Source organism: Schistocerca cancellata, chromosome 8 (genome assembly GCF_023864275.1).
Source record: "Schistocerca cancellata isolate TAMUIC-IGC-003103 chromosome 8, iqSchCanc2.1, whole genome shotgun sequence".
Lineage (NCBI taxonomy): Eukaryota > Metazoa > Arthropoda > Insecta > Orthoptera > Acrididae > Schistocerca > Schistocerca cancellata.
Window position 1 is genome coordinate 65,198,144 of NC_064633.1, and position 27,882 is coordinate 65,226,025.

The window sequence follows — 27,882 nt, forward strand, 5'->3', positions numbered from 1 at the left end:
AGTCACTATAAAGATGGCACACTGAGTTGCAGATAGGCACAACAGAAAGACTGTCTCAATTTAGCTTTTGGTCAAAGCCTTCTTCAGAAAACAAAACCAACATTCATTCATATAAACAAGCACATTTCACCTGCATATGACCGCAGCAGCTCAGACCAGAGCTACCGAATATCATGATCATGTGTATGTCAGGTGTACATGCTTGTGTGCTTTGTTTGTGTGTGTGTGTGTGTGTGTGTGTGTGTGTTAGGCGGCTTTGGCTAAAAGCTAAATTGAGACAGTCTTTCCATTGTGCCTGTCTGCAACTCAATGTGTCATCCTCATGGTGACTAGCTGTCTACCCTTTTTCTTATATTGTTGATATTCTAATCTGGAATTTCCATTGTCTAACTAAATTTCTGTAAGGTTCAAATTAATGATATGAATATAATAGAGGGAAACATTCCACGTGGGAAAAATATATCTAAAAAGAAAGATGATGAGACTTACCAAACAAAGGCGCTGGCAGGTCGATAGACACACAAACAAACACAAACATACACACAAAATTCTAGCTTTCGCAACCAACGGTTGCCTCGTCAGGAAAGAAGGAAGGAGAGGGAAAGACAAAAGGATTTGGGTTTTAAGGGAGAGGGTAAGGAGTCATTCCAATCCTGGGAGCGGAAAGACTTACCTTAGGGGGAAAAAAGGACAGGTATACACTCGCACACACACACATATCCATCCGCATATACACAGACACAAGCAGACAGACAAATCCTTTTGTCTTTCCCACTCCTTCCTTCTTTCCTGACGAGGCAACCGTTGGTTGCGAAAGCTAGAATTTTGTGTGTATGTTTGTGTTTGTTTGTGTGTCTATCGACCTGCCAGCGCCTTTGTTTGGTAAGTCTCATCATCTTTCTTTTTAGATATATAAATTTCTGTAAGAAATGACAATCCTAGGCAACATAACTATAATGTACTAACATAAAAATAAAACTGTTCAGCATGTTGCAGAGGAATGAAAAGAAGTAACTACAGACATAAACTACCCTAATTCAGTGGAACAGGAGAGCACACTATTGTCAAACGTGAAGGGTTATTTGTGTCAAACTGACATCATAATAGTTCCAGGTATGCAATATCTTAACAGCTTTCAGTCATTAAGTGGTAGTGCAGCATATTTTCCTTTGTTGTGCCAGGGCAGAATCCTGTAAGAATCTTGTCAACAGAATTCACACCATACTGATTTTTTTTTTTTTAAAAAAAAGGGGTGTTAATGTATTTTAAAATTTTGATAGCATACAATACCTTTACAAAATTACAGCTGCCAGCAGCATTTCACAAACAAAGAAATATGTACATGGTTCACAAATAGTGAATAGTGAATTAGAAAAAGTCTTCTTGGAAGAAACAACATAAAGTTGGTGTGAACATGACTTCACATATACATAAAAAAAATCTTACAAGAAAAAATTAAATCTTAGTACTATTGCAGGGAAGCTCAATGTAAGCTATTAAAAAATACTGTAAGATTTAAAAATATATAAATACAGGTATAAAATGTGACAACAGGTTCTAGCAAATAGTGGAAGTACAGCAATGAAATGATATCATTTGTAAAAAAAACCTTTGCAGTACTTTGACCAGAATATTCACAAGCTCATGGGAGAAAGTGCAATGGTTCATGTGCAAAAGATGCACTCTATGAATTGTATGATTACTAAAATTTTACAACAAATTGAGCAAAAAATTGTAATGCATTTCGTTGAAAATGTTTCATGACGATGTTACTAATTACTATTTTAACCTTACAAGATCAATTAAATTTAGTCGCACTTTCCCATTTCCCAGTCTGAATCATCAGACTGAACAGTTTTCATTCTTTTGGGCTCTTGGAATCTCTTTGCTTTCTTTGTTTTAGTTTTAGCTGTCTCTTTGACAGGGCCAAAATCGTATCTCGCCTTTAATCGTTCTCTTATAAGAAGACCTTTGATCAATCGTCTCCAGTTTCCATAGATCCGTTTTAATCTCTTCTCCTCATAGCGCCTATCTGCCTCCTCTTCTTCCTTAAAACAATACAAAATAATTATAATACCTAAATATCTATAAACATTACAGATGTAAAAGGGCAGATGTTTTCAGCAATGAAGTGAATCAAAATTCTGTACAGGAAATATGTAAAAAAATATGCTGTAATTAAAATAAGAATGCTGTAATTAAAATAAGAATGCTGAAATCTGTAGAAAGCCGGGATACATGGAAAGTGCCTTCATTCTAAACGTGTTAAGAACAGTGGCATCGCAAAACACATTACAAAGGGAGAAAATACACAGCTGAACAAAACAAAGCAGAGGCAGGGTAAGGAAAGGATGAGATAAAGGAAAAAGAGGGGGAACAGAACAGAAGTTAAAGAAAAACATTACAGTAGTTATCCTATCACACATTCAGAACATCTATTAAAAGATATATTTCGCATTTCATAATATTAGAGGAAATATTTCTAGGTAACAGCAGTAAAAAAACTAAAGTCAGCAAGTAAGGAGTCCCCAGAAATTAATTCGCTTTTTATCTGTTGCCATAAGTATACTGGAGTCAAAAGTCAAAGATCCCACTTACAAACATATGTACCGGGTACTTATAATTAAAGTGCAGTTACTCACGAAGATCCAGTGTAGGCTGTAGTTATCGTAGGGAGTGAAACTTGGTAGACATGCTAATGCATGACAGATTTACAATAACTTTGGCCACCAGGTGCAAATCTGGTGCTATACCCTGTTTGTATAACAGTATGCATCCACACTGTCATTTAACAAGCCGTGACATGAGTGGACTTTATGGCTACTGAGAAGAGAGACTGTGTGCTGTTAGTGAAAGTGTTTTATGGGGATATCTGCAATTAAACTGCCGCATTGAGAATGTATAACTAACTGAAGGATCTGAGGAGAGGCCCACGGTATTAAATGTTTTAAAAAAGGTGGTAATGATATTTGAAAACAGAGGTGAGCTTGGTATGGCACCTGGAAACTACTGACAAGGTTGCTGTTGCCGCAACTAACCATGTGGCGCGTGCTCCGGGTAGTACTAATGCTTGTGCAGTATGACAAGGCACTTTTTACACTATAGGGTGCAGTGAATACACAGAACTACCGAATTTGGGGTATTGTTAAACTGTGCGATGTGCACAAAAAGACACTGCACTCATCATATGAGACTGTGTGGTGTGGATTCACAAGCACCTTTACTCTTGGCCCGTTTTTCTTTGAAGAGGATACAGAGCCTGTCAGGTGTACTGTGACATCTGCATGTTATCGAGACGACAAGAGCACAACCATGTGGAAATCACTGTTCTCACGCAAGATGGAGCAACGTCTCATGTCGTTTGCCCAATGAGAGAACTGTTTAATTTACTTTCCACGAACACGTTATCCAGAGGTTTTCCAGATGTGTGGCCTGCAATATCACCTGATCTGAATCCATGCAACTTTTTAGTTCTGCCTCTGGGCAGTCTAAAGAACATGTTTAACCAGAGACATGTTCTGTGTGTACCCGATTTGAAGGCCAGTATACAAGAGCACGTTGCTCAGATTCCACCAGAACTGTTGTGAACAACTGTTGATCGTGTCATTTTTATGGATACAGCATCTCTTTCATGTCTCCATTGTTCATATTTAACAGAATGTGTAAAAAGTGGTCCATAATAAAATCAATATTATGCTTTTCTCATTTGAAATTTTCTTCCCGCATCCCATTCCCAATCCATTACACAGGGAAACATTTCTAAACATCTTTCTACATCTACATCCATACTCCGCAAGCCACCTGACGGTGTGTGGCGGAGGGTACCTTGAGTACCTCTATCGGTTCTCCCTTCTATTCCAGTCTCGTATTGTTCGTGCAAAGAAGGATTATCGGTATGCTTCTGTGTGGGCTCTAAAATCTCTGATTTTATCCTCATGGTCTCTTTGCAAAATATACGTAGGAGGGAGCAATATACTGCTTGACTCTTCGGTGAAGGTATGTTCTCGAAACTTCAACAAAAGCCCGTTCCGAGCTACTGAGCGTCTCTCCTGTAGAGTCTTCCACTGGAGTTTATCTATCATCTCCGTAACGCTTTCGCGATTACTAAATGATCCTGTAAGAAAGCGCGCTGCTCTCCGTTGGATCTTCTCTCTCTCTTCTATCAACCCTATCTGGTACGGATACCACACTGCTGAGCAGTATTCAAGCAGTGGGCAAACAAGTGTACTGTAACCTACTTCGTTTTCACATTGCATTTCCTTAGGGTTCTTCCAATGAATCTCAGTCTGGCATCTGCTTTACCAACGATCAACTTTATATGATCATTCCATTTTAAATCACTCCTAATGCGTACTCCCAGATAATTTATGGAATTAACTGCTTCCAGTTGCTGACCTGCTATTTTGTAGCTAAATGATAAGGGATCTATCTTTCTATGTATTCGCAGCACATTACACTTGTCTACACTGAGATTCAATTGCCACTCCCTGCACCATGCGTCAATTCGCTGCATATCCTCCTGCATTTCAGTACAATTTTCCATTGTTACAACCTCTCGATATACCACAGCATCATCCGCAAAAAGCCTCAGTGAACTTCGAATGTCATCCACACGGTCATTTATGTATATTGTGAATAGCAACGGTCCTAAGACACTCCCCTGCAGCACACCTGAAATCACTCTTACTTCGGAAGACCTCTCTCTATTGAGAATGACATGCTGCATTCTGTTATGTAGGAACTCTTCAATCCAATCACACAATTGGTCTGATAATCCATATGCTCTTACTTTGTTCATTAAACAACTGTGGGGAACTGTATTGAACACCTTGCAGAAGTCAAGAAACACGGCATCTACCTGTGAACCCGTGTGTATGGCCCTCTGAGTCTCGTGGACGAATAGCGCGAGCTGGGTTTCACACGATCGTCTTTTTCGAAACCCATGCTGATTCCTACAGAGTAGATTTCTAGTCTCCAGGAAAGTCATTATACTCTAACATAATACGTGTTCCAAAATTCTACAACTGATCGACGTTAGAGATATAGGTCTATAGTTCTGCACATCTGGTCAACGTCCCTTCTTGAAAACGGGGATGACCTGTGCCCTTTTCCAATCCTTTGGAACGCTACGCTCTTCTAAAGACCTACGGTACACCGCTGTAAAAAGGGGGGCAAGTTCCTTCGTGTACTCTGTATAAAATCGAACTGGTATCCCATCAGGTCCAGGAGCCTTTCCTCTTTTGAGCGATTTTAATTGTTTCTCTATCCCTCTGTCGTCTATTTCAATATCTACCATTTTGTCATCTGTGCGACAATCTAGAGAAGGAACTACAGTGCAGTCTTCCTCTGTGAAACAGCTTTGGAAAAAGATATTTAGTATTTCGGCCTTTAGTCTGTCATCCTCCGTTTCAGTACCATTTGGGTCACAGAGTGTCTGGACATTTTGTTTTGATCCACCTACCGCTTTGACATAAGACCAAAATTTCTTAGGATCTTCTGCCAAGTCAGTACATAGAACTTTACTTTCGAATTCACTGACCGCCTCTCACATAGCCCTCCTCACACTACGTTTCGCTTCGCGTAATTTTTGTTTGTCTGCAAGGTTTTGGCTATGTTTATGCTTGCTGTGAAGTTCCCTTTGCTTCCGCAGCGGTTTTCTAACTTGGTTGTTGTACCATGGTGGCTCTTTTCCATCTCTTACGATCTTGCTTGGCACATACTCATCTAACGCATATTGCACGATGGTTTTGAACTTTGTCCACTGATCCTCAACACTATCTGTACTTGAGACAAAACTTTTGTGTTGAGCCGTCAGGTACTTTGTAATCTGCTTTTTGTCACTTTTGCTAAACAGAAAAATCTTCCTACCTTTTTTAACATTTCTATTTACGGCTGAAATCATCGATGCAGAAACCGCTTTATGATCACCGATTCCCTGTTCTGCGTCAACTGTTTCAAATAGTTCGGGTCTGTTTGTCACCAGAAGGTCTAATATGTTATCGCCACGAGTCGGTTCTCTGTTTAACTGCTCAAGACAGTTTTCAGATAACGCACTTAATAAAATTTCACTGGATTCTTTGTCCCTGCCACCCGTTATGAACGTTTGAGTCTCCCAGTCTATATCCGGCAAATTCAAATCTCCACCCAGAACTATAACATGGTGGGGAAATCTACTCGAAATATTTTCCAGATTATCCTTCAGGTGCTCATCCACAAAAGCTGCTGAGCCAGGGGGCCTATAGAGACATCCAATTACCATGTCTGAGCCTGCTTTAACTGTGACCTTCACCCAAATTATTTCACATTTCGGATCCCCATCAATTTCCTTTGATACTATTACACTTCTTATCGCTATAAACACGCCTCCCCCTTCACTGTCCAGCCTGTCTCTGCGGTATACATTCCAATCTGACTTTAGGATTTCATTACTGTTTACGTCTGGTTTCAGCCAACTTTCTGTCCCTAGTACTATATGGGCATTGTGATCGTTTTCTTGCATTCACAGCACCAGACTTGCCCCTGGTAGCCAAAATCTGAAACCCCCCTTTTTTTTCATGGTATATCATTTCTGCGTTAAAACATTGGAACATCAACAAAGTTTCACTGCCATACAATAATTACAGCCCACACTGGATCTTTATGAGAGCTGCACTTTAATTATAACCACTTGGTACGACTGACTCTGAAAGCTTGTAAACTTAAATACCTTCATATGCGCGTTCTTGGTGAGAAGATTATTACACTATATTTTCAAAAACTGGCTACTTTTGTTCATACAGCAGGCAATATTATGTCTCAGTCTTTCTGTTCGACATGAGTATGCATCCAGAGTACATCTGCCAATGGCTTAATAAAATGTTTCACAAGCCCGTTCATCAGTGGCTGGTAGGTGTGGTCTTTCTATGCACAATGTTGCAGAATGAAATTACCTCTGACAACAGTCTTGACTCCAATACATGGTGTCCATAAATTATCTTTACATTTTAAAGACTTTGATAACAAAATGCAATTCAATGCTTTTGGACATAGTGCAGAAGGGAACTACATCGGAACCAACAACCGGGGCTTGGCATATGGTATTGCAACGGGAAGTGTTCTCCATAAACATGGGGAGGTCACCTGCCTGTTTCAGATGTCAATATGGACAATGTAAAGCAGGCATTTGTCAGGAGCCCAGCAAAATCAATGTGTATAGCAGACAGAGTTGGAAATGCCATGATCAACAGTCCACAAAGTCTTCGACGAGACGTTACATCTTTATGTCAACAAGGTGCAGCAGCCAAAGCCGGCTAACACAGCTCAACATGAACAGTTTGCAGTGGGTATACTAGTCACGTTGAACACAATGATATTTGGAAAATATTTGTTACTTCAGTAAATCATCTTTTCAAGTATCCGGAAAACTGCCCATCACAACATCTGCCCCAGTGCAAATGGAACTGCAGGACCTGCAGTGTAATTCTGGTTTAAAATACACATTCTTTTACATTAAAACTGTCCACAAGTTCTATAAAGTTTACCTCTGAAGAATTTTCATGTCACCATAATGAGGCTGCAAAAGTAATATTAGTGTTTCAATCAACATGTGTGTGAAAGTTTGCTTTCAAATGTTTCGTGGCGATTGAGCGTAAAATGTGATTCATCTGAAAAGGTCACCTGTCACAATTCCAGCCTATGTCATTGATGAACAGCAATCAGCACAGGTACATGAGCCATGCACCTGTTGCGGAGACCCGTATGCATTGACATTCCCTGAATGGGCACTGAAGAAACACTGCTGGTAGCCCCCTTGGTTCATCTGGTTGGTCAGTTGATAAACACTTACATGCCATTTCACCCGTACACGACTCTCCAGCTATCACTCACAGGTCATCTATGGCCCGGGTGCACCACAGCTGCCTCGTTGTCGCTTTTATATAGTACTATTTTTCCATGCATGGTACACTTTAACCATGATGATGCGCAAACAAATTACAAACTTAGAAGTTTTGGAAATACTGCCAGCCTTGGCATGAAAGACAAAGATCATTCCCTATTGGACACGCGATAAATTGCTCTGTTTCCAGATTACCACACTGATTGCACTGTTTTCCATGTCCCACGGACACGTTTTATATACCCTCCACTGCTAGTGCTGCCACCTGCCATCGGTTAGTGGTTTTTGCTTGTTGACATCAAACATAGACTGTTGTCACATTACTGTGACTGGACAGTGTATATCTAAGTTTAAAAGTTTTAAGCATTCCATAAAGAACAATGTGGCATGCAGAATACTACTGGTGTAATGCAGCTGCAAACCAGCTCGATGTATTCTTTTGTGCTATCCACTGGTAACTGTTCATCACGATAAGCTGCACAGAGCTTTAGACTTTCAAATTTTCTACTATAGTATAATATGAAGCCAAGCCACATGAAGCCACTTAATGTTCCTTGTGTGACTGCCCTCAAATGCAGTACATTCGCAGTTTCCTCATCTTCCTAAACAGACAGTGAGGCTAGGTAGTGGGGGAAGTGTGCAATCTGCCATGAGATCCGCATGCATCTGAGAGCTCTACACATGTGCAGAATTCTTGGCCATTTCCCATAGACAGAGATCACAGTGTTTTCATGTTACATATGAAACGTAAAGAGAGGGAGAGTCCCAAGGGCAATGTGTGATGCGGAGTTGTGCACAACTGCATCAATGATGCAGCCTCTTTCGGTGAATCTACTGTCATCAATAATGTTTACCTGGGCATATCACAAGAGTTTGCTGTGGCACAGTTGGAGCATACCTGGATCATATTCCTAAAGGACAGAAAAGGATGGGACACAATCTCACTAGTCCCTAAACACTCAACAATTTCTGGATTGAAAAGTTTATGGGTAGGTGCAGGATGAAGAGGTCTCTCCCACTGCTTGCCATGGTCACTTGATCTTACATCAGTAGACTTCTTCCTACGGGATCAGGTGTTCTGAACCAAAGTCGCACACCTACAGGACTTCATGACATGCATTCACAATGCATTTCAACATGCCCAACCTCCATCCCTCCAAGTTCCTGAAAACTGAATAAGGCCTGGATGTTGTATGTGCCACTATGGAGTGCACACATTGATGTGTATGAATGAGGAAACCAAACTTTATGAGTTACCTTGTAACATGTTCAAAATCAGTTATTATCTAGAACAGTTTTGAAGATATTGAAGTCTAAAGCTGTAAATTTACAGATGCATTTTACTTTTCCATGACGACTTGATGCTCAATGATTAAAATTATGCCTTCTGAAAGAGACTGTTGCTTTCTGGAACCTCAGCAGTTACACAGTCTCGGTGACAACACAGGATGTGAGATAGTGACTGCTGCTTTTTATCAATTTTTTCCCAACCGTTAACTTGGGAAACCACCCTCAAAGGTCAATTTCAAAATGCTGAAATGGAGCAAATGCAGGACTAATTGGTACCAGATGTCCTGGGGGTTCTGAGTCACATGCTTCTATCACTGTCATTCTGTACATCAGTAGAGATCTGGCCAACAATTCTGTCAATGATATTTGCAAATTCCATACGACTTGACAAAACATTGTTATGACAATACTTCAGTATTACTGGCCGCGAATGACCAGGGATAATGAGCAACTATTTCCATGGCATTTGTTCATGATTTTCTCTCCATATATTAATCTGAATTTTGTTTTGGCAACTTCTTCCTTCTCTAACACCTATACAATCTCCTGTAATGCTGTATTTTCTGCTTGTCCAGCTGCAAAGTTCACTAATGCAGTTACGTGTAGGATACCACCAGTGCTGTAATATTACAACAACGGATTCTGTGAAGGGCAATCTACATCCTTGCATTTGTGTCCAGTTTTGCATATTACGAGGGGTAGCCATAAAGTTTTAGTTATTCCTTTGGGGGGGGGGGGGGGGGGGGGGGGGGAATGATTAGGCAGCTAAAGAAGTCATCTGGATTAATCTGACACAGCTGCAGTATTTCCTCTGTCGCAGCATTGTTCCCCTCCAAATGAAGATAACTAATTACTACCTGATACTCGACTACATGAGCTATGTCATTCTAGTTTGGATTCATTAGTGGCATGATACAATACTGTGGCATCGGAATCTCATGTGCACCCAGACTGTGGACAGACAATAATTGTCTGAGGGGATTCGGAGAAGACAGTGTTAATCCTTCCACAGTGTCGTTTTCAATTAAGACACATAATATGTGGGTGGAATTCAAAGACAAGGACATAAATATAACAAGGCAAAACGATTTACACTGCAGGCAGCTCTTCTAGTGGTATATACAGAACTACTTGGTACCAGCATGCTGTATGCTTGAAAACAGAACAGATTGTGTGATAAGACAAATCTTCACTAAATTTTGGGTTAGCACTTTTCTTCGATCAACCGTTCAATTACACAAATTTATTTTTCGAAGTTATAATTTTATGACTATCTCTCAAACTGTGAAGGCATATTCCTAAGGCCTCGTATCCATCTTGCCAATCACCCTGATGGTCCCTTCAAACTTGTCAGCCTGCAGTAACAATGACGGTCAAAGAGTGGTTGGTCTGCCATATAAATAGAATTGAAATGTACTGATTGCCCAGACAACTGCAACTCACTATTTTTTCAATCAAAGAGTTATTCTTTTGTGTACTTCAGAGTATTCTGGAGGTGAAAGCAATCGCTTTTTCAACACCTTCCTTGATATGTATTTGCAATACACACTAATCCCACAACCACTAGTGTCAATATGTAATTCCGCCTTGGCATTCTCTTCCAAAATTGAAAGCACTAGTGTAAATGTCATCTCCTCCTCAAGGCTACAAACAGGCCTTTCTGGCCACTCGCTGTAATAATAATAATAATAATAAATAAATAAAAAAACACAAAGAGGTGAATTCTTGCAGTAGTTCCTTCAGAGACGAGCTTTACAAGCGATATTGTTTATAAAACATCTATAGTATGAGCCAATTCCAAAGAAGCTTCTCACATGAGCAAAATAGTGAGTGACATTTACTGGGACACATTCACATGTTTACCAGAAGTCAGCTGTAGTTACCTGCAATTTCCTGCTGTGTACAGAATGACCCTGTCTGACATCTTGTGGCATATATTCATCACATACAATTTTTCCGTCTTTAGGGTGGCACACACTGTGTCCAGGACTTAATGCAAAGCTGTTCTCAGTACACCAAATATCCATTTTTCTGGATGGCAATGGAACTGGTTACGGAACTGTTGCATGATAGTTGTGACATAAATCTGGGGATTCTAACTACACTTCTCAGTGTTGGTATGCCTATTAAGAGATCAGTGACAATGAATAACTAACCTCTTCTAGAATTAGTGATACTATCAGCTCCTGGCTGGGCTCAAAACTAAAAGCTGCTACTTCTGGTTGGCTGTCTGACATTAAAATATGGTTTACCCACATTACCGTCGTAAGGTGTTTATGATCTTCCATGAGTACCATCAGTATGGCATGCAGAAGCTTGTCAAACTCTTTATCATAATGTTTTCTGGTGCAATGACTGTGTGTGCTACCACCAACTGATGAAGACTTCTGTTGTGGTGAGATCCTCCAAACGGAGCACTTGATACTCATCTCCTGCCATACGCCATGTCCTTCATTAGAAACGTTTTTGGCTTCTAGTATAATCATGTTCACCGTGTGACACAGCACCAAAACATACATACACAGATTACTTATCAATGGCTAATCTGTCATTGGCACTGTCTATAGTTGTTTGGCAGTGTGGAGTTGCTACCAGGTGTCGCCAAACATGGTATTAATTTTTTGCTGAATCTGTTAAGCCATTTTGTCAGATTCTGTCCTGCAACTTTGAACGGATGCATGATAAGCATCTGTCACATTAATGTTTTTGTATCGTACATTGACAATCCTATGAGAAATGCACTGTTTGTACTTGGGTTCCTGCCCATGTAAGGGATGGCTTTTGTGTAGCCCCACCGTACTCACAGTGATGTTGTATGAAATACCTGGTGCCACCACCAAATTAACATGGAATCTGGAATCGAGTTCCAGTTATGAGAGCAGAGTTGTCAACAAGCTTTCAAACTGGAAGTATGTTTACTGATTGCACACAAAACTGACTTGCCTGCCTCAGTAGAGGCATAACATAACATTCAACATAAATAAAATATTTTAGCAAATTTCAATAATCCATGAATAATTAAGACCCAGAACCTTCTAAAAATTATAAACGTAGAAAATAATTTCAGGGGTCAGGAATCAAGCTAGTGACATTCACATTACCAACCATCAACTATAATCAGTACATTGTGACAGACAATGAATAGCACAGTACAATGCTGTGTACTGGGCATGACGAAAACATTTGGGAAATTTGAGCTTGAGGGTGTCACATATGGCCCAGCAACTTACAGAGTGAAGATGTAAATATAGATCCATCCTTCCCCCACCGTAATGACACAGAAGGATTCGACAAACAACAAAACTATTACTGACCTGTCATCACGTAAGATCACTGTTTTAAGGAAGATGAAAGATGGGACTTGCACAGTAATAGATGCAGAGATCACTCTGCAATAACCATGAAGAACATAATAGCACTATTTTATACATTTTGGTCAATCTGATGAAAATTTAAAATATATTCAAAATTAATTACATTACTTTTGAAGATTGACACCTAGATAATAGCAGTCTTTGCAAAAAGTCAATAATAATAGTCTGGAAAATAATTGTAATATATTGGACTCACTGCTTGCCATGCTTCAGCCAGCACATCTTTGTACTCTTTGCAGACTACGAATCCATCATAAACAGGATGACTTGCTCCACAGTGGAAATCAAAACCAATGACTGCTGGAGCACAATCTATCTGCAATTTTCTGGCTACGCGATTCAAACCTGGAACTAAGAGGTTACTTTTGTTAGATCGCTAGATTTACTAAACAAACTAAAAAAATAAAAACTGCTTTCATAGTGGAACAGATTACACTTTATCACATGTGCACACAAGCTTCAGAGTAACATTCTGTACATGAACTCAATTTAAGTATAAAATATTAGAATTTTGTATGTAACCTTCACTATATAATGGAGTTTTCAATGAAATTAACTTGTGTGAAAAATCAGACCTGTGTGACTGACTTGCAGATCTTTGCTGTGCATAATAACACTTTCACAACAGTGACCAGAAAAGGATAAGTAGAGAACAAAGAAGCACGCAGTGTTAATCTGTCAGGAGTGTTTGTGTAAGTTCCTGATGATTTCAGAAAAGATGAGAAGGCTGTATTCTTTATTATGACTTAAAATACTCTTTATACCTCTCTCCTGCAGTGTCTTGCAAGATGTGTACTTTTTTCAAGTAAACAAACACAGTTACTGTGTTTCTACCTTGTATATTTTACTCTAAAGAGTCATTCAGACAATGTCTGTTCCACATGACAGCTCCTCTTTTGATCTTCTTCTACACAAATACTCCGCAATGAACTGTACAGTGCATGGCAGAGAGCACACCATACCACTACACATAATTTCCTTTCCCATTACATTTGCAATTACAACGAGAGAAAAACAACTGTCTATAAGCCTCTGTATGAGCTCTAATTTCTTATATCTTCGTGGTCCTTACACACAATTATGTTGTAGGCAGTAGAATCACTCTGCTCTCAGCTTCAAATACTGGCTCGCTAAATTTTCTCAATAGTGCTCCTAAAAAAGAATGCATTCCCCTCGAGTCCCCGAAGCGTGTCTATAACACTCGTGTGTTGTTTGACTCTACCAGTAACAAATCTGGAAGTCCATCTCTGAATTGCATCGATATCTTCCTTTAATCCGACCTGGTACAGATCCCAAACACTTGAGCACTACCTGAGAATAGATCACACTAGCATCCTGTAAGCGGTCTCCTTTACAGACGAACTACACTTTCCTAGGATTCTTCCAATAAACTTTCCTACCACAATCCACACTCTTTTTCCATTTCACATTGCCTTGCAACATTACTACCAGATATTTAACCTTAGAACAGTCGGGCTGGGTCTGTGAGACCTGTTAGTTTTTGTTTCACTCAGTTTATATACTTATAGTTGCTAATTTGACTGAAGCGCCCTGCTAGCTTCCTGAAATATCTGCGAGACAGTGTTCACGTCATGAATAACGTTTTGCTTTGTTTAAACACTGTTTGGCAGCTTCTAAACAGCACATGCAGCTGACAGACCCATCCTGACTGTCTACATTACTGTTTTCTGCCAGTGCAACCCCACTTTTATTTTGGTGTGGGCCTATCACTGAGTTACTTCACAAACTATTTGTTATTTCCTAAAACTGATTTATTATTGTCAATCATTTGCAATTAAAGTGGCAAGAGAAAGTCATTTATAGAGTGAAATTTACAGAATTTCATAAGATGAGAGTGAAGCAGATGATTCTGACTTCGAAATAAACAGTGATCATGACAGTATTACTGAAATATGTGGTGGTGAAGATAAAGATGTTCAGCCTTCTGCCAGCACCGATGCCCCTAGTGTTGTTGACTCAAGTACAAGTCCTGTGATGGAATCGTGTACATCACCCATGCACTTTTATAAAGGAAGGAAAGGAGCAACTAAATGGAGAAAAACTTGTTTCCAACAAAGCATTCGAACAAGACGTCACAACATAGTTATTGTGCATTGGCCTGGAAGTATCCGAGCTGTCACAGGTGCACACTATGTGATCAAAAAGTATCCGGACACGTGGCTGAAAATTACTTACAAGTTTGTGGCGCCCTCCATCGGTAATGCTGGAATTCAATATGGTGTTGGCCCACCCTTAGCCTCGATGACAGCTTCCACTCTCGCAGGCATACATTCAATTGGGTCCTGGATGGTTTCTGGGAAATGGCAGCCCATTCTTCACGGAGCACTGATGTCGGTCGGTGAGGCCTGGTACAAAGTTGGCATTCCAAAACATCCAGAGGTGTTCTATAGGATTCAGGTCAGGACTCTGTGCAGGCCAGTCCATTACAGGGATGTTGCTATCATGTAACCAATCCACCACGGGCTGTGCATTATGAACAGGTGCTCAATTGTGTTGAAAGATGCAACTGCCATCCCCGAATTGCTCTTCAACAGTGGGAAGCAAGAAGTTGCTCAAAACATCAATGTAGGCCTGTGCTGTTATAGTGCCATGCAAAACAACAAGGAGTGTAAGTCCCCTCCATGAAAAACACAACAACACCATACCACCACCACCTCCGAATTTTACTATTGGCACTACACACGCTGGCATATGACATTCACTGGGCATTCGCCATACCCACACTTAGCCATCGGATCACCACATTGTGTGCCGTGATTGTTCACTCCACATAACCTTTTTCCACTGTTCAATTGTCCAATGTTTACGCTCCTTACACCAAGCGAGGCGTCGTTTGGCATTTACTGGTGTGATGTATGGCTTTTGAGCAGCCGCTTGACCATGAAATCCAAGTTTTCTCACCTCCTGCCTAACTGTCATAGTACTTGCAGTGGATCCTGATGCAGTTTGGAATTCCTGAGTGAAGTCTGCCTATTGGACATACGGCCCTCTTCAACTGTCGGCAGTCTCTGTCAGTCGACAGACGATGTCGGCCTGTACACTTTTGTGCTATACGTGCCCTTCAAGTTTCTACTTCACTATCACATTGGAAACAGTGGACCAACGGATGTTTGGGAGTGTGGAAATCTCACGTACAGACGCATGACACAAGTGACACCCAATCACCGGACCGTGTTCGAAGCACCCCACTCTGCTCTCTCACAATGTCTAATGACTACTGGGGTCGCTGATATGGAGTACCTGGCAGTAGGTGGCAGCACAATGCACCTAATATGAAAACATATGTTTTTGGTGGTGTCCGGATGCTTTTGATCACATAGTGTGCATCCACTGTTAGAATAATGGCAGTTATTTTTTAGCAATCCACTGATTGATTTAGTTCTTGAAAGAACCAATACCTCTACTGATTCAGTTCAAAGCAAATATACCAGTGACCCAAATATGGCTAGGCCTACAATTTTTGATCAACTGAAGGCATATTTTGGCTTGCTTTACTTAGCTGGAACATTGTATGACGATAAAAAGAATATTGAAGACTTTTGGAATACAGATGGTACCAGAATAGAAATTTTTACAAGCAATTATGTCTCTGAAAAGGTTCAGAATTTTGTATGATTGTATCAGTTGTGACAACACTCATACATGGGAAGAAACAAAAGCACATAATACTCTTGCTGCCATAAAACCAATTCTTAATATGTTTATCTCAAACGGCAATGCATATTTTGCTCTGTCAGGAAATACTGCTTTGGATGAAATACTCACTCCATACAGAGGCAGGTGCAGGTTCAGAATGTGTATCCCAAATAACCTGCCAAGCAGGGGATCAAAGTTTTCATCCTTGCTTGTTCTAAAACGTAATATGTAAAATATTTAGAAGTCTATGCAGGTGCACAACAACAAGGATCGTACAAGGCCAGTAATAAGGCAGACGCTCTTGTTTTGCATCTTTTAGACACACAACAGCAACAACAAAAAGGCCTGCAAGAAATCTGACGACAGACAACAGGAGACTCGAATCCTACATTCACTGACAATGTGGTGAACAGTCTGGTATGTAGCCCCGCAGTCATAGGCTGGATCAGGCAGCTTCTTCCACTTAAAGAGAGCATCCCTGCATTGGCCATGGCCGGTACGGATTCTGTTAAGAGTAGTCCAGGTCTTGCGTGGTAGGTCGAATCCACTTGGAAGTTTAGCACCTGAGATGATGTTATGCAGGTGTACATCTGTCACTGCTTCCCACCGCCCTTTCCATTCTTCAAGAGGTTTGAAATACTTAGCAGCCATGTCAGCAGCATCGCACAGAGTTGGATGGTGTGATTTCAGTCTCTTACAATTTAAAAGTGGCAGGTCACTACGTACAGGTAGGTTAGAATTCCTGGAGATCTTGTGGTATTCTCTCATAAGGGCAGTACATCTATGTAGATCGGGAGGCATCATACCGGTTAACAGTGGAAGCCAATAAACTGGAGTAGATCTGACTGCGCCAGATATTATGCGCATTGTCGTATTCAGCTGGGTATCAACAAGACTTGTATGATAGCTGTTCGTCCAAACAGGTGCACAATACTCAGCACTTGAGTACACCAAGCCCAGAGCTGAAGATCTCACGGTGGTTGCTGAAGATCCCCAGGCAGTTCCGCATGGCTTATGGAGGATGTTGTTTGGAGTCCTCAACTTTTGAGCTAAGTTAAGAAGGTGTTGTTTGAAGCATAGAGTACAATCCAAGATTAACAAGAAACATTGGACCAACTATCAAACTCCTTCAACTGAATGTATTTCCAGTTACTTACATTTAGTACTACACAGAAGTTTTTCAGGATTTGTTTTGACAATTATTGTACAGTTCAAAAAATTAAAATAATGTCACTATAGCACTTAGTACTGCCTGAACAAAATAAAAATTCATCATTTGATGTAAATATACTGTCTGTCACTTGTTTTAAGTGTTTTATATATTGGGTCCCACACACCCAGCCCAAAGGTTCTTGAAACTATTTTCTGCCTGACCATTCTAGAGTCAAACAATGTGACTGTGCCAAGCAGGACACTACTAATGTTGTATTCAGTTTGTTTTTCCAATTTATCCACATTAACTCACATTTTTCTACATTTAGAGCCATCTGCCATCCATCACACCAACTAGAAATTTTATCCAAGTCATCTTGTATCTCCCTACAATCACTGCAAACAACCACAGATTGCTGCCCACCCTACCTGCCAAATCATTTCCGTATACATAGAATAATACCAGTCTTACCACACTTCACTGGAACACTCCTGACAATACCCTTGTCTCTGATGAACACTTGTCGTTGAGGACAAGACACTGGGTTCTATTATTTCAGAAGTCTCCCAGCTACTCACATATCTGTGAACCTATTCCATATGCTCATACCTTCTTTAACAGCCTGCAATTGGGTACTGTGTCAAACACTCTCTAGAAATCTAAAATTATGGAATCTGCCTGTTGCCTTTCGTCCATGGTTCACTTAATTTGATTGATGTTTTGTTATACTATCTGGAGTATGCCCTTTGAAAGGATTTTGTGAAGAACAGGCAACAGAAAAATTCCTCTGTGCTGATAACAGTTAGATCCACCTTCCCTGCCACTGAATCAGATGGTGATACCAGCTATACCAGGCAACAAAACTATTGTAAGTTGTTCATGGAGTTCTTATTTCTTGCACAGTACCACCAAGCAATTGGAATTAAATGGCTCCTAGTACTTCATGGGGCATAACACAATGGAAGCAACACATTCACAATTTATTTAATGTCACACTGGCCCGTAATAACTGCTGTAGGTTTGTTGTTTCTCTGTTCTCAGACAAAAACACCATATAAAACATTCAAATATTAAGGTGCATTATATATATTCATTGGGTTTGTCAATTTTAAAAGGAATATTTTAATTCCCTCTATATCAATCCTTGAAGTAATAAGTTAAGACTTATTTTACACTGCCACAGCAATGGTAAGCATCTTTATTTTTACACTAGCTTTTTACCTGTGACTTTGCCAGTGTGCTCTTGTGCCACATATATCGCACACATACAAGTGATCTTTCCTTTTATCCTTTTATCTACCTCCTCTTCTGTTTTTCTCCCTCCTCTTCCATCAGCTTCATTACACAATCCCCATTTCTCAACTTCCCACTACCCCTATCTATCTTCCACCCACCTCCTACTCTCTCTGTTCCTTGTCCATTCATACCTCCCCCTTTTCCTTGTCTATCCCCTGCTCTCCCTTTTCCTGTCAATCGCCTCCTCCCTGTTTCTCCATCTTCAACTTCATCTATCTCCTCAATTGTCCTACCACTCCGTTCAACTCCTATGTCACTCCAATTTCAACTGCGACCCCACCGCAATAGGAAGCAAGTGGTTCTTACTCCACCGTACTTCTTTCCAGACAGTAAGTGATATGTGTACCAAGTATAGTTGAAATGAATTCAGAGGCTGAAGAAGAGATGTGGAACATACTGTAGAAAGCAGCAGGTACCAAATTTTTCATAAAAGTCTGTAAATTACTCAACTGATAGTATTTTCCAGTAAAGGTATTTCATTCATTCCAAGCAACTATCAATTCGTGACGTCATCATCCAGACACGAGTTGACAGTAATCTGAATCCATTTTAGCAGACTATTAGTTTCTTTCATATGATAAAATTTTATTGATTATGAAAAACAAGTTCCTGAAGTTTATTTAGAATAGAAAATGTTTAGTTAATAATTGCATGCTGTAATTTATCTGTTTAGGTGTTTTGAGTTTTGTAAGCATGTAAAAAGTGTGAATTTATGTGCAGCTTTTACTTTTAGTCGAGTCACCACTTACTGTGCGAAAAGTGCGTGTTTACAGTTTGTTGATCACTGTGGTGAATTTCATTTCGTGATTTTGAGCCGAATAGACACAAATCCAGTTTTATTTAGACACATCACGTTATTACAAAAAGTCATTTAGCCCACCAGGGAAAATTAAAACCTGCGCTCTCGATTTGAAACATGCTAGCGCATGACTGAGCTTTCATTTAAATCGTATATAATAATTGCAAACGTGCTTGGACTTAATGCACGAAGTTTAAAATCACTTTTCAAGACAAATACTGATTTTTGACAAAAATAACCGAAAATTTATTCAAAATATCGAGGTTCTGTTTTAATTAGGACACATATCACATTGCTTAGCAACACTGTAATGCAAATCAATTCATTCATTAGGACGATTTGCAACATAATAAGTCCCATTACACATAGAAACTGGTACAAGGAATTTGCTGATCGAATGAGAGTGTAAGTGCGTTCTTTTCCAGAAATGCCAATAAACCAGCGGTTTCAAAGTTAAATTACCAACTGTTGTGTAACTTCATTGATACTTCATTTCAGTGACAAAACCTTTTCTCTTTCCCCCTCTCTGACAATCCCCCCCCCACGTCCCATCCATCTGTTCCTCAACCCTCTCTCTGCCCATCGTCTGCTTCTCACATATGTTTTATAGTGGTTTATGTTTATGTCACTGTAGTGTGCATTATGGTTGATATGAGCAATAAATAGCATTTTGCCTACATAATTTTTTCAGTATCGAGTCAGTTGCTTAAGAGAGAAAACAATATGATTATGTTGTGTGAGAAAGAGAGAGAGAGAGAGAGAGAGAGAGAGAGAGAGAGAGAGAGAGAGAGCGCACCACAACATATTCCTAGCATTATTCGCCAACCCTGTTGTGTGTACACTGCTTTAGTATAAACAGAATATAACACCAGTATAATGCCCCGCATGAATTACTATGTCTGCTAAAATTTGTCTGAATTACTATTAGTGTTAGGCACTAAATATTTCCTGGCAATTTCTGGGTGTGTTTAATTTACTTACTTTGCATGTGGACAGTGCCTCCAGGCAGCATACTTGGTTTGAACAGTTCCACATTGCCATATGCATTCCTTGGAACCTTGCCATCAACCGCAGTTGGTGGGACATAGTCTTCAACTTGCCACGGCCCAAAGATTTCAAGTGGGATATCTTTGACCACTTTACCACTCATCTAATAACAAACAGATGACAATGAAATATTAGAAAAATGATCTTGAACTGTAAAACTGTGACTAGAAACAAATATATCGTCAACTATTCCACAGCATTGTAGATTAGTATTACAAGCAACAGACAACTGTTGTGACCACATCAACATGAAATCTAGTACAGATCTCAAATTATTAAAAAGACATAGACAAAAAATATGATAACACTAATTCTAACTTTCAGAAAACCCGGGACTGGAGCAACTGAATCACATTCCCTGCCAGGGTTCTGACGATTTCTCGTTTTGCTCTGAAATGAGAAATATCCTCCCACCGCACCCACTCCAGTACTCCACCACCTACCCAACCTCCAGAATATTCTCCTATACCTATTCCTATTTCACCTCTGCTTGCAACAACTTGCCGCATGGCATAGGCCCCTCCAATAGACAGACCTATATGCAAGACATTTTCCATACATCCTTCCATTATCACCTATTCCAGTCCTGACAAAGGCATCTCCTATCCCATAAAATGCAGGACCTCCTTTGTGGTCTACCAAATAATCTGCAACACTGTGCAGCCTTCTGTGGGGCAAGACCACTAACAAGCTGTCTGTCCACATGAATGGCCTCTGAGAAGTTGTGGCCAAGAAACAGCTGGACCACCTAGTTGCTGAGCATACAACACAACACGGTGCGCACGGCTTGAGCAGCTGCTTCACAGCCTGTGCCAACTGCTTTCTTCTCACCAATACCAGCTTTTCTGAATTGCATGTCTCTCTCACTTACGTAGTCCATTCCCCTTCTCTGGTTATCTCCTTATCCCCCCCCCCCTACACCCAGCATAGCCATCCTACCATCCCACAATACAGCTACACCACATCCCTGCACACTCCCACAGGTGGCACTACCTCATCTTCCCCTTCACCCCTACCCTACCATCCATCTCCTTCTCCACACTACACTCTTCTCTAACCCCCCAATACCCACCCCAGTTGAGATCGTTGCTCATTGGAGATGGGTGTTAGTACCTGGAAATGACAGTGGTCACGCGCACAAGTACACGTGTGTGTGTGTGTGTGTGTGTGTGTGTGTGTGTGTGTGTGTGTGTGTGTGTGTGTGTGTGTGTCCTTGCAGTTGTGTTCATTCTATAGCTTTTCTGTCTTAAAACCGTCGCCATGCTCTCCCCATCTCTCATTTCACACCCCTTTTCTATCTGTTTGTCTGAAATGATCTAAGAAACTACTCTAGGGATGGATTATGGTACAATTTTCACTAATAGACAGACTGATTCACAAGGAAGGGTTGAGGGTACAGGAGACAGCAGTAAAGCTGGCCGATTGCAGTGCCTCTCTGATGTGAAATACCACTACCAGGAGCCTGGTGCAGGTTACCACCCAGTACCTAAACAACCTGTAATGCAGAACATTTCAGATATTAAACTAATAAGAATAGCCTTTTTGGTACAGAGATTATGTTTATGGAGTGTAAAGGGAAATTTGGGAAAAGGTCACAAAGCTAATGTAGCTCACTCCAGAAAGGTGCTGCAGTAGGGTATCCTGTGTGCAACAGTAGCTCCCTCCAAACACTGTTGCAGTTTGGTGGGCCAGGTGGCACAATAGTTCACAAATCCTATCATTGTCATGACGTATCAATCATAAAGCCAATTAAACATGGAACAATAACAATCATGTCTCCTGGCAGCTTTCCTGGAGTGAGCTGCTTGAATAATTTAAATTATATGAAAGTGTTGATATTTTATAGCCTAACCTCAGTTTCAGAATTTTAATCATAACTCTAGGCAGTGGCCTGCAAACAAAATTACTTTTGCACCAGACAAGCCAGCCACCAGTAAATACTTAGTGCTACCAATGTGAAGTCAGGGTAGGTTGCCAGTAAGATATAATAGACTTCTTTCAAAGTGCCTATTTATGTCTCAATAGCGTATGCATCAATCTCTCCTATTTCATATTATTGTTATTCCAACCCAGACTTTCAACTGTTTGAAAAGGGAAATTGACATTAAAGTAAAGGGTTATCTGCAGCAAACAGAAAGGATAAAAGTTATATAATTCTGTTGAATCTTCCACTCATTTTCACAATCATTGACAAAACTCTACCATCTGGAGAGCAAGATGTACGAGATAGGCGAAGTACCCTCAGACATCAAAAAGAATATTATAATTCCAATCCCACAGAAAGCAGGTGTTGGCAGGTGCAAAAATTACAGAACTATCAGTTTAATAAGTCATGGCTGCAAAATACTATTACAAATTCTTTACAGATGAATGGAAAAACTGATAGAAGCCGATCTTGCGGAGGATCAGTTTGGATTCCGTAGAAATACTGGAACTCGTGAGGCAATTCTCGCCCTACTACTTATCTTAGAAGATAGATTAAGGAAAGGCAAACCTACGTTTCTAGCATTTGTAGACTTGCAGAAAGCTTATGACAATGTTGACTAGAATACTTTCTTTAAAATTCTGAAGGTGGCAGGGATAAAATAAAGGGAGCAAACAATTTGTACAGAAACCAGACAGCAGTTATAAGAGTCAAGGGGCATGAAAGGGAAGCAGTGGTTGGGAAGGGTGTCAGACAGGGTTGTAGCCTATCCCCGATATTATTCAATCTATAATATTGATCAAGTTGTAAAGGAAACAAAAGAAAAATTTGGAAGATGAACATCAACAAAAGCAAAATGAGGATAATGGAATGTAGTTGAATTAAATCAGATGATGCTGAGGGAATTAGGTTAGGAAATGAGACACTTAAAGCAGTAGATGAGTTCTGCTACTTGGGGAGCAAAATAACAGATGATTGCCAAAGTAGGGAGGATATAAAATGTAGACTGGCAATGGCAAGGAAAACGTTTTTGAAGAAGAGAAATTTGATAACATCAAGTATAGATTTAAGTGTCAGGAAGTCTTTTCTGAAAGTATTTGTATGGAGTGCAGCCATGTATGGAAGTGAAACATAGACGATAAATAGTTTAGACAAGAAGAGAATAGAGGCTTTCGAAATGTGGTGCTACAGAAGAATGCTGAAGATTAGATGGGTAGATCACGTAACTAATGAGGATGTACAGAACAGAATTGGGGAGAAGAGATGTTTGTGGCACAACCTGACTAGAAGAAGGGATTGGTTGTTAGGGCATGTTCTGAGTTGTCAAGGGATCACCAATTTAGTATTGGAGGGCAGCATGGAGGGTGAAAATTGTAGAGGGAAACCAAGAGATAAATACACTAAGCAGATTCAGAAGGATGTAGGTTGCAATAGGTACTTGGAGATGAAGACGCTTGCACCGGATGTGGTAGCATGGAGAGCTGCATCAAACCAGTCTTTGGACTGAAGACCACAACAGCAACAGCAGCAACAACAACAACAACAACAACAACATTGACTGTAGCTTACCATCTACACCTAATGGAATGCTTTAGCCTGAAGGCTGTTTGTTCATCATAATCTACATTTTAAAAATGGGAAGTCCTTTGTGGAATACTTGAGGCAAATAAGTTTACTGTGTCCATAATGGTCTGTGTTTTCTTGAGCGTCAGCAACACTGAGAAGTATAGGAAGATGCCCTGACCAGAGTGAGCATTGCAGGAAAACAGCACTATGTAAACTCATGTTGTGATGTCCAGTTGATCAAGTATGTCAGTAAGAAATACCACCAAGCGTGAACCATGTGCTGTGATCCGCTTCCTACTCATGGAAGGAATACCAACTACCGAAATGTTTTCGCGAATCAAAACTGTTTATGGTGAAGATGTTATTTCCAGAACTCTCTTTTATACGAGATACTCACAGAAACACTGGGATACTGGAAACTGAACACAAGATGGGTCACAGAAAAGCTGACAAAACAGCACAAGAAAAATCTTGTCAGTAGCGCTCCAAGTTTCTTGAGCAATCTGAATTGGACATGAGGACTTTCTGACTTCTACTGTGTCTGGAGATGGAATGTGGATGGCTCATTACACACCTGAGACAAAAAGACACTCACCACAGTTGCGTCACATCAATTCCCCATACGCCAAAGAACTCAAAAACCATAATTTTTAGAAAAAAATTATAGCCTCGGTGTTTTGGGATCAAAAAGGCATCATTTTGGTCGAATTTCTGCCTAAGGAGGAGACCATCAATGTATGACAATATTGTGGCATTCAAAACAAAAGGAGGGGAATGGTGATGAGAGGAGTGTTGCTGCACAACACCCATCCCCACACAGCCTTAGCCATCCTGGTGCTCTTGGACTCATTTGGTTGAGCTGTTTGAACCCTCCCTTCCCAACTTGGTGCCTTCAGATTCAACAGACAAGCAGTTGCAGGAAAAGGTTCTAAAGTAAGGGAAGGAACTGGGGGAGGGGGAAGCTCGAGGAGGACATAAAGGAATTTTGTGTCATTGTTTACCATATGCACCGAAATGTATGGCAATTATGTGGAAAAATAAGCAACAAACACCAAAAATATCCTATAATTTTTTCAAGTACACTTTTTCCAAAACAAGTATAAAAATCTAGTACATTTACTTTCTGAACATGCCTCATAACTAATGGAAGTAAAGGTTGAGGCATTGAACTGTTGACAGGCCCATAAGCAAGACAGAGAATGAAGGTAAAAATCTCTTAAATTATTACGTTGTGTCATGTTACTTTCTAACAATCAATGTTTTTAAATGAAACAACAAGTTTACTGTTACCAGTCACTGTTTTATTTATTTCCACGACGCGTTTCAAAGGTTTATACCTCCATCATCGGGTGGATTTACATTAGTTAGTATGACATTTGTGTGTGAGTGTTGTGTTACGATTTTTTGGAGGAACTTGTGGCATTGCCTAGTGGAGAAACAAGACGCTATTTCAGAACATGGTTTTGGATTTCTTCTGACAAAAAATTAAACTGATATCTAATGGTAAACATAAAATAAGTAAACTAGAGTACCTCCAGTGGTCACAGGTTCCTTTCGCTGTCTTAACACATCACATGTATACTGTCACATTTGTAAATAAATATGGTGTCTGGAATCTGCTGGGCGCAAGGTTCGTAGCAGTAGAGAAGACAGAATCGCGAAGTGCAAAGAATATACATCATAACAACATTATTACAGAATAATTGTTTAAAGCATTTCGAGGTGTTTGTTTTGAGGTGTCGAACATGTGTGTGTGTACTTCAGGTGGCATATGAATACAATTTTGACAAGTTTATACTATCAGGTGAAATGTTAAAATGGCTTTAACTTCATACTTGTTAATAACAATCAGGTGAAATGTTACAGAGTTGAAGTACAATAATCATATTGGCTACAGCAGTAAAATCATACATAGATGACACTATTTGATTGAGATTAATAGACAGATATGAGAGGCTGGAGGCAGAAGGAGAGGACGAGAGAGAGAAAGTGAGGGAGGGGGGGGGGGGGGGAAGAGAGAGAGAGAGATTATATGAGAGCAAACATTTACATGGCAAGGGATCTTAAGATTACATGTTACATATATTAGCTGCCTAAAGGTTGGGGTAATACATTGGTTAATGCTTTAAATATGCAGATAGATACAGAATTTGTGCCAGTAGTTGATGTACATACAGTTTCAAGCTGACAAGGGGTACAAGCTGTTGGCGTGATGAATTATCTGTAAATGATGTCAATCTCTTGTACTCTTGGCGGCTGTCAATATTTATGGTAAATATTAAGGTGTGTGTGTGTGTGTGTGTGTGTGTGTGTGTGTGTGTGTGTGTGTGTGTGTGTGTGTGTGGCACGTGCGCGCATTTCAAGACTGTAGGCAGTTGCTGAAAACAGAGGTAATACTATTGTCTTTTTGTCATTTAAGATGGATTCCGATTTTTTCGTTTGGTGTTTGTATATTTGGAGTGTTTTGAGGATTTTGTCAGAAGAAATCCAAAACCATGTTCTGAAATAGTGTCTTGTTTCTCCACAAGTTCCTCCAAAAAATCATAACACAACACACACACACACACACACAAATGTCATACTAACGTAAATCCACCCGATGGTGGAGGTTTAAACCTTTGAAACGCATCGTGGAAATAAATAAAACGGTGACTGGTAACAGTAAACTTTTTGTTTCATTTAATGTCATTAACAGTCACGGTAAAGCCTAACCTAAAATATTCACATTTTAAATCAATGTTTTGACCCTTCTGCTGGGGTCTTCTGATGTTGCAGGTTAGTTGAATACTGTCAAAGACTGGTGTTGTGTTCACTTATAAAAGGGAATTTTTCCGCACTTACAAGTGAATGTGACAGCTCTTTGACAGTGTTCAGATAATTGGGAACATCAGAGGATCAAGAAGAAGATCCCAGAAAAGGGGTCAAACCACTGAATATTTAGAAGAAATTGAAGAGGAACATGATGTGGCCAAACAACATAGAAGATTTTACTTTAAACGACAATGGCCAGAAAAGCCTACAGATTTACATGAAACTAAGAATTTTGCCAGCTTTCAAATGACTCTTCCATCAGAGCAAAGAAGGAATTGTCGACAAGCTAGAACATACCTCATCAAACATAAATTTTCATTTAATAAAAGCTGCTTCTGATATGTCGTAACGTAACTTTCACCTACAACTTAAAACAAACCACCTCTTTTCATACCAGCAATTTCACTTATACATTAAAAAATGCACCCAAAAGAACTCGACAGATCCACTGCAAAATGGGTGGTAATGTTGCATATCATCAGCTACACCAATGATTACTTCTGCTCAGTCGGCCACCACGGAGGAGCTTGGGCTGATGTGCCCATCAGTTTACACAAGATGGCCCCAAACTACCTCACCTGTCAGCACAACAGTGGGTAGCATCACTAAAGCATCACCTGAATGAGCAATATGCCAAAGATGTGTTTGACAGCGCATTTCCCAGGCAGAAGAGTTCACGAGGAGCCTCACCATGGGGCTGCAGCGGACTGGGTGGTTCTATCATTGTACTGCGCATCGCACTGGTCTTACATATATCAACACTGCAAGTTGCTGGTGGCAATGGATACAGGAAGACAAGCATGCATGATGTTTGGGATATGGACGTCCGACACACACCGCAAGGAACAAGGATCGACAGATTGTCCAACAAACGCAGACACATCCAACAACAATGATAAGCGCATTCAGTGAGCTGTCCTGCCTTCTAAACAATATCCTGTAAGTGCTACTACCACAGGCAGGTGGATACGAAACACAGGGCTTGCCACACATCTGGACAACTGATGCGACATAATCTCTGCACTGACTCATTTACATGTATTTCGACAGCCCAGCACCTCTGCTATTTGGTGAGTTATTAACTTTTTC

General features: G+C 40.2%; 1 protein-coding gene across 1 annotated transcript in view; it reads right to left on the reverse strand.

Moving 5' to 3' along the window:
* Nucleotides 1–1,255: 1,255 nt before the first annotated feature.
* LOC126095308 (DNA repair protein complementing XP-C cells-like) overlaps nucleotides 1,256–27,882 on the reverse strand; it is a 64,659-nt gene continuing 38,032 nt past the window's right edge. The window contains exons 4-6 of the mRNA XM_049910106.1: nucleotides 20,427–20,595; nucleotides 12,737–12,891; nucleotides 1,256–2,048 (exon numbers count right to left, since the gene is read on the reverse strand). Of these exons, the coding sequence (XP_049766063.1) occupies nucleotides 1,809–2,048; nucleotides 12,737–12,891; nucleotides 20,427–20,595 (564 nt within the window). The 3' untranslated portion in view covers nucleotides 1,256–1,808. The remainder of the gene's footprint in view (nucleotides 2,049–12,736; nucleotides 12,892–20,426; nucleotides 20,596–27,882) is intronic.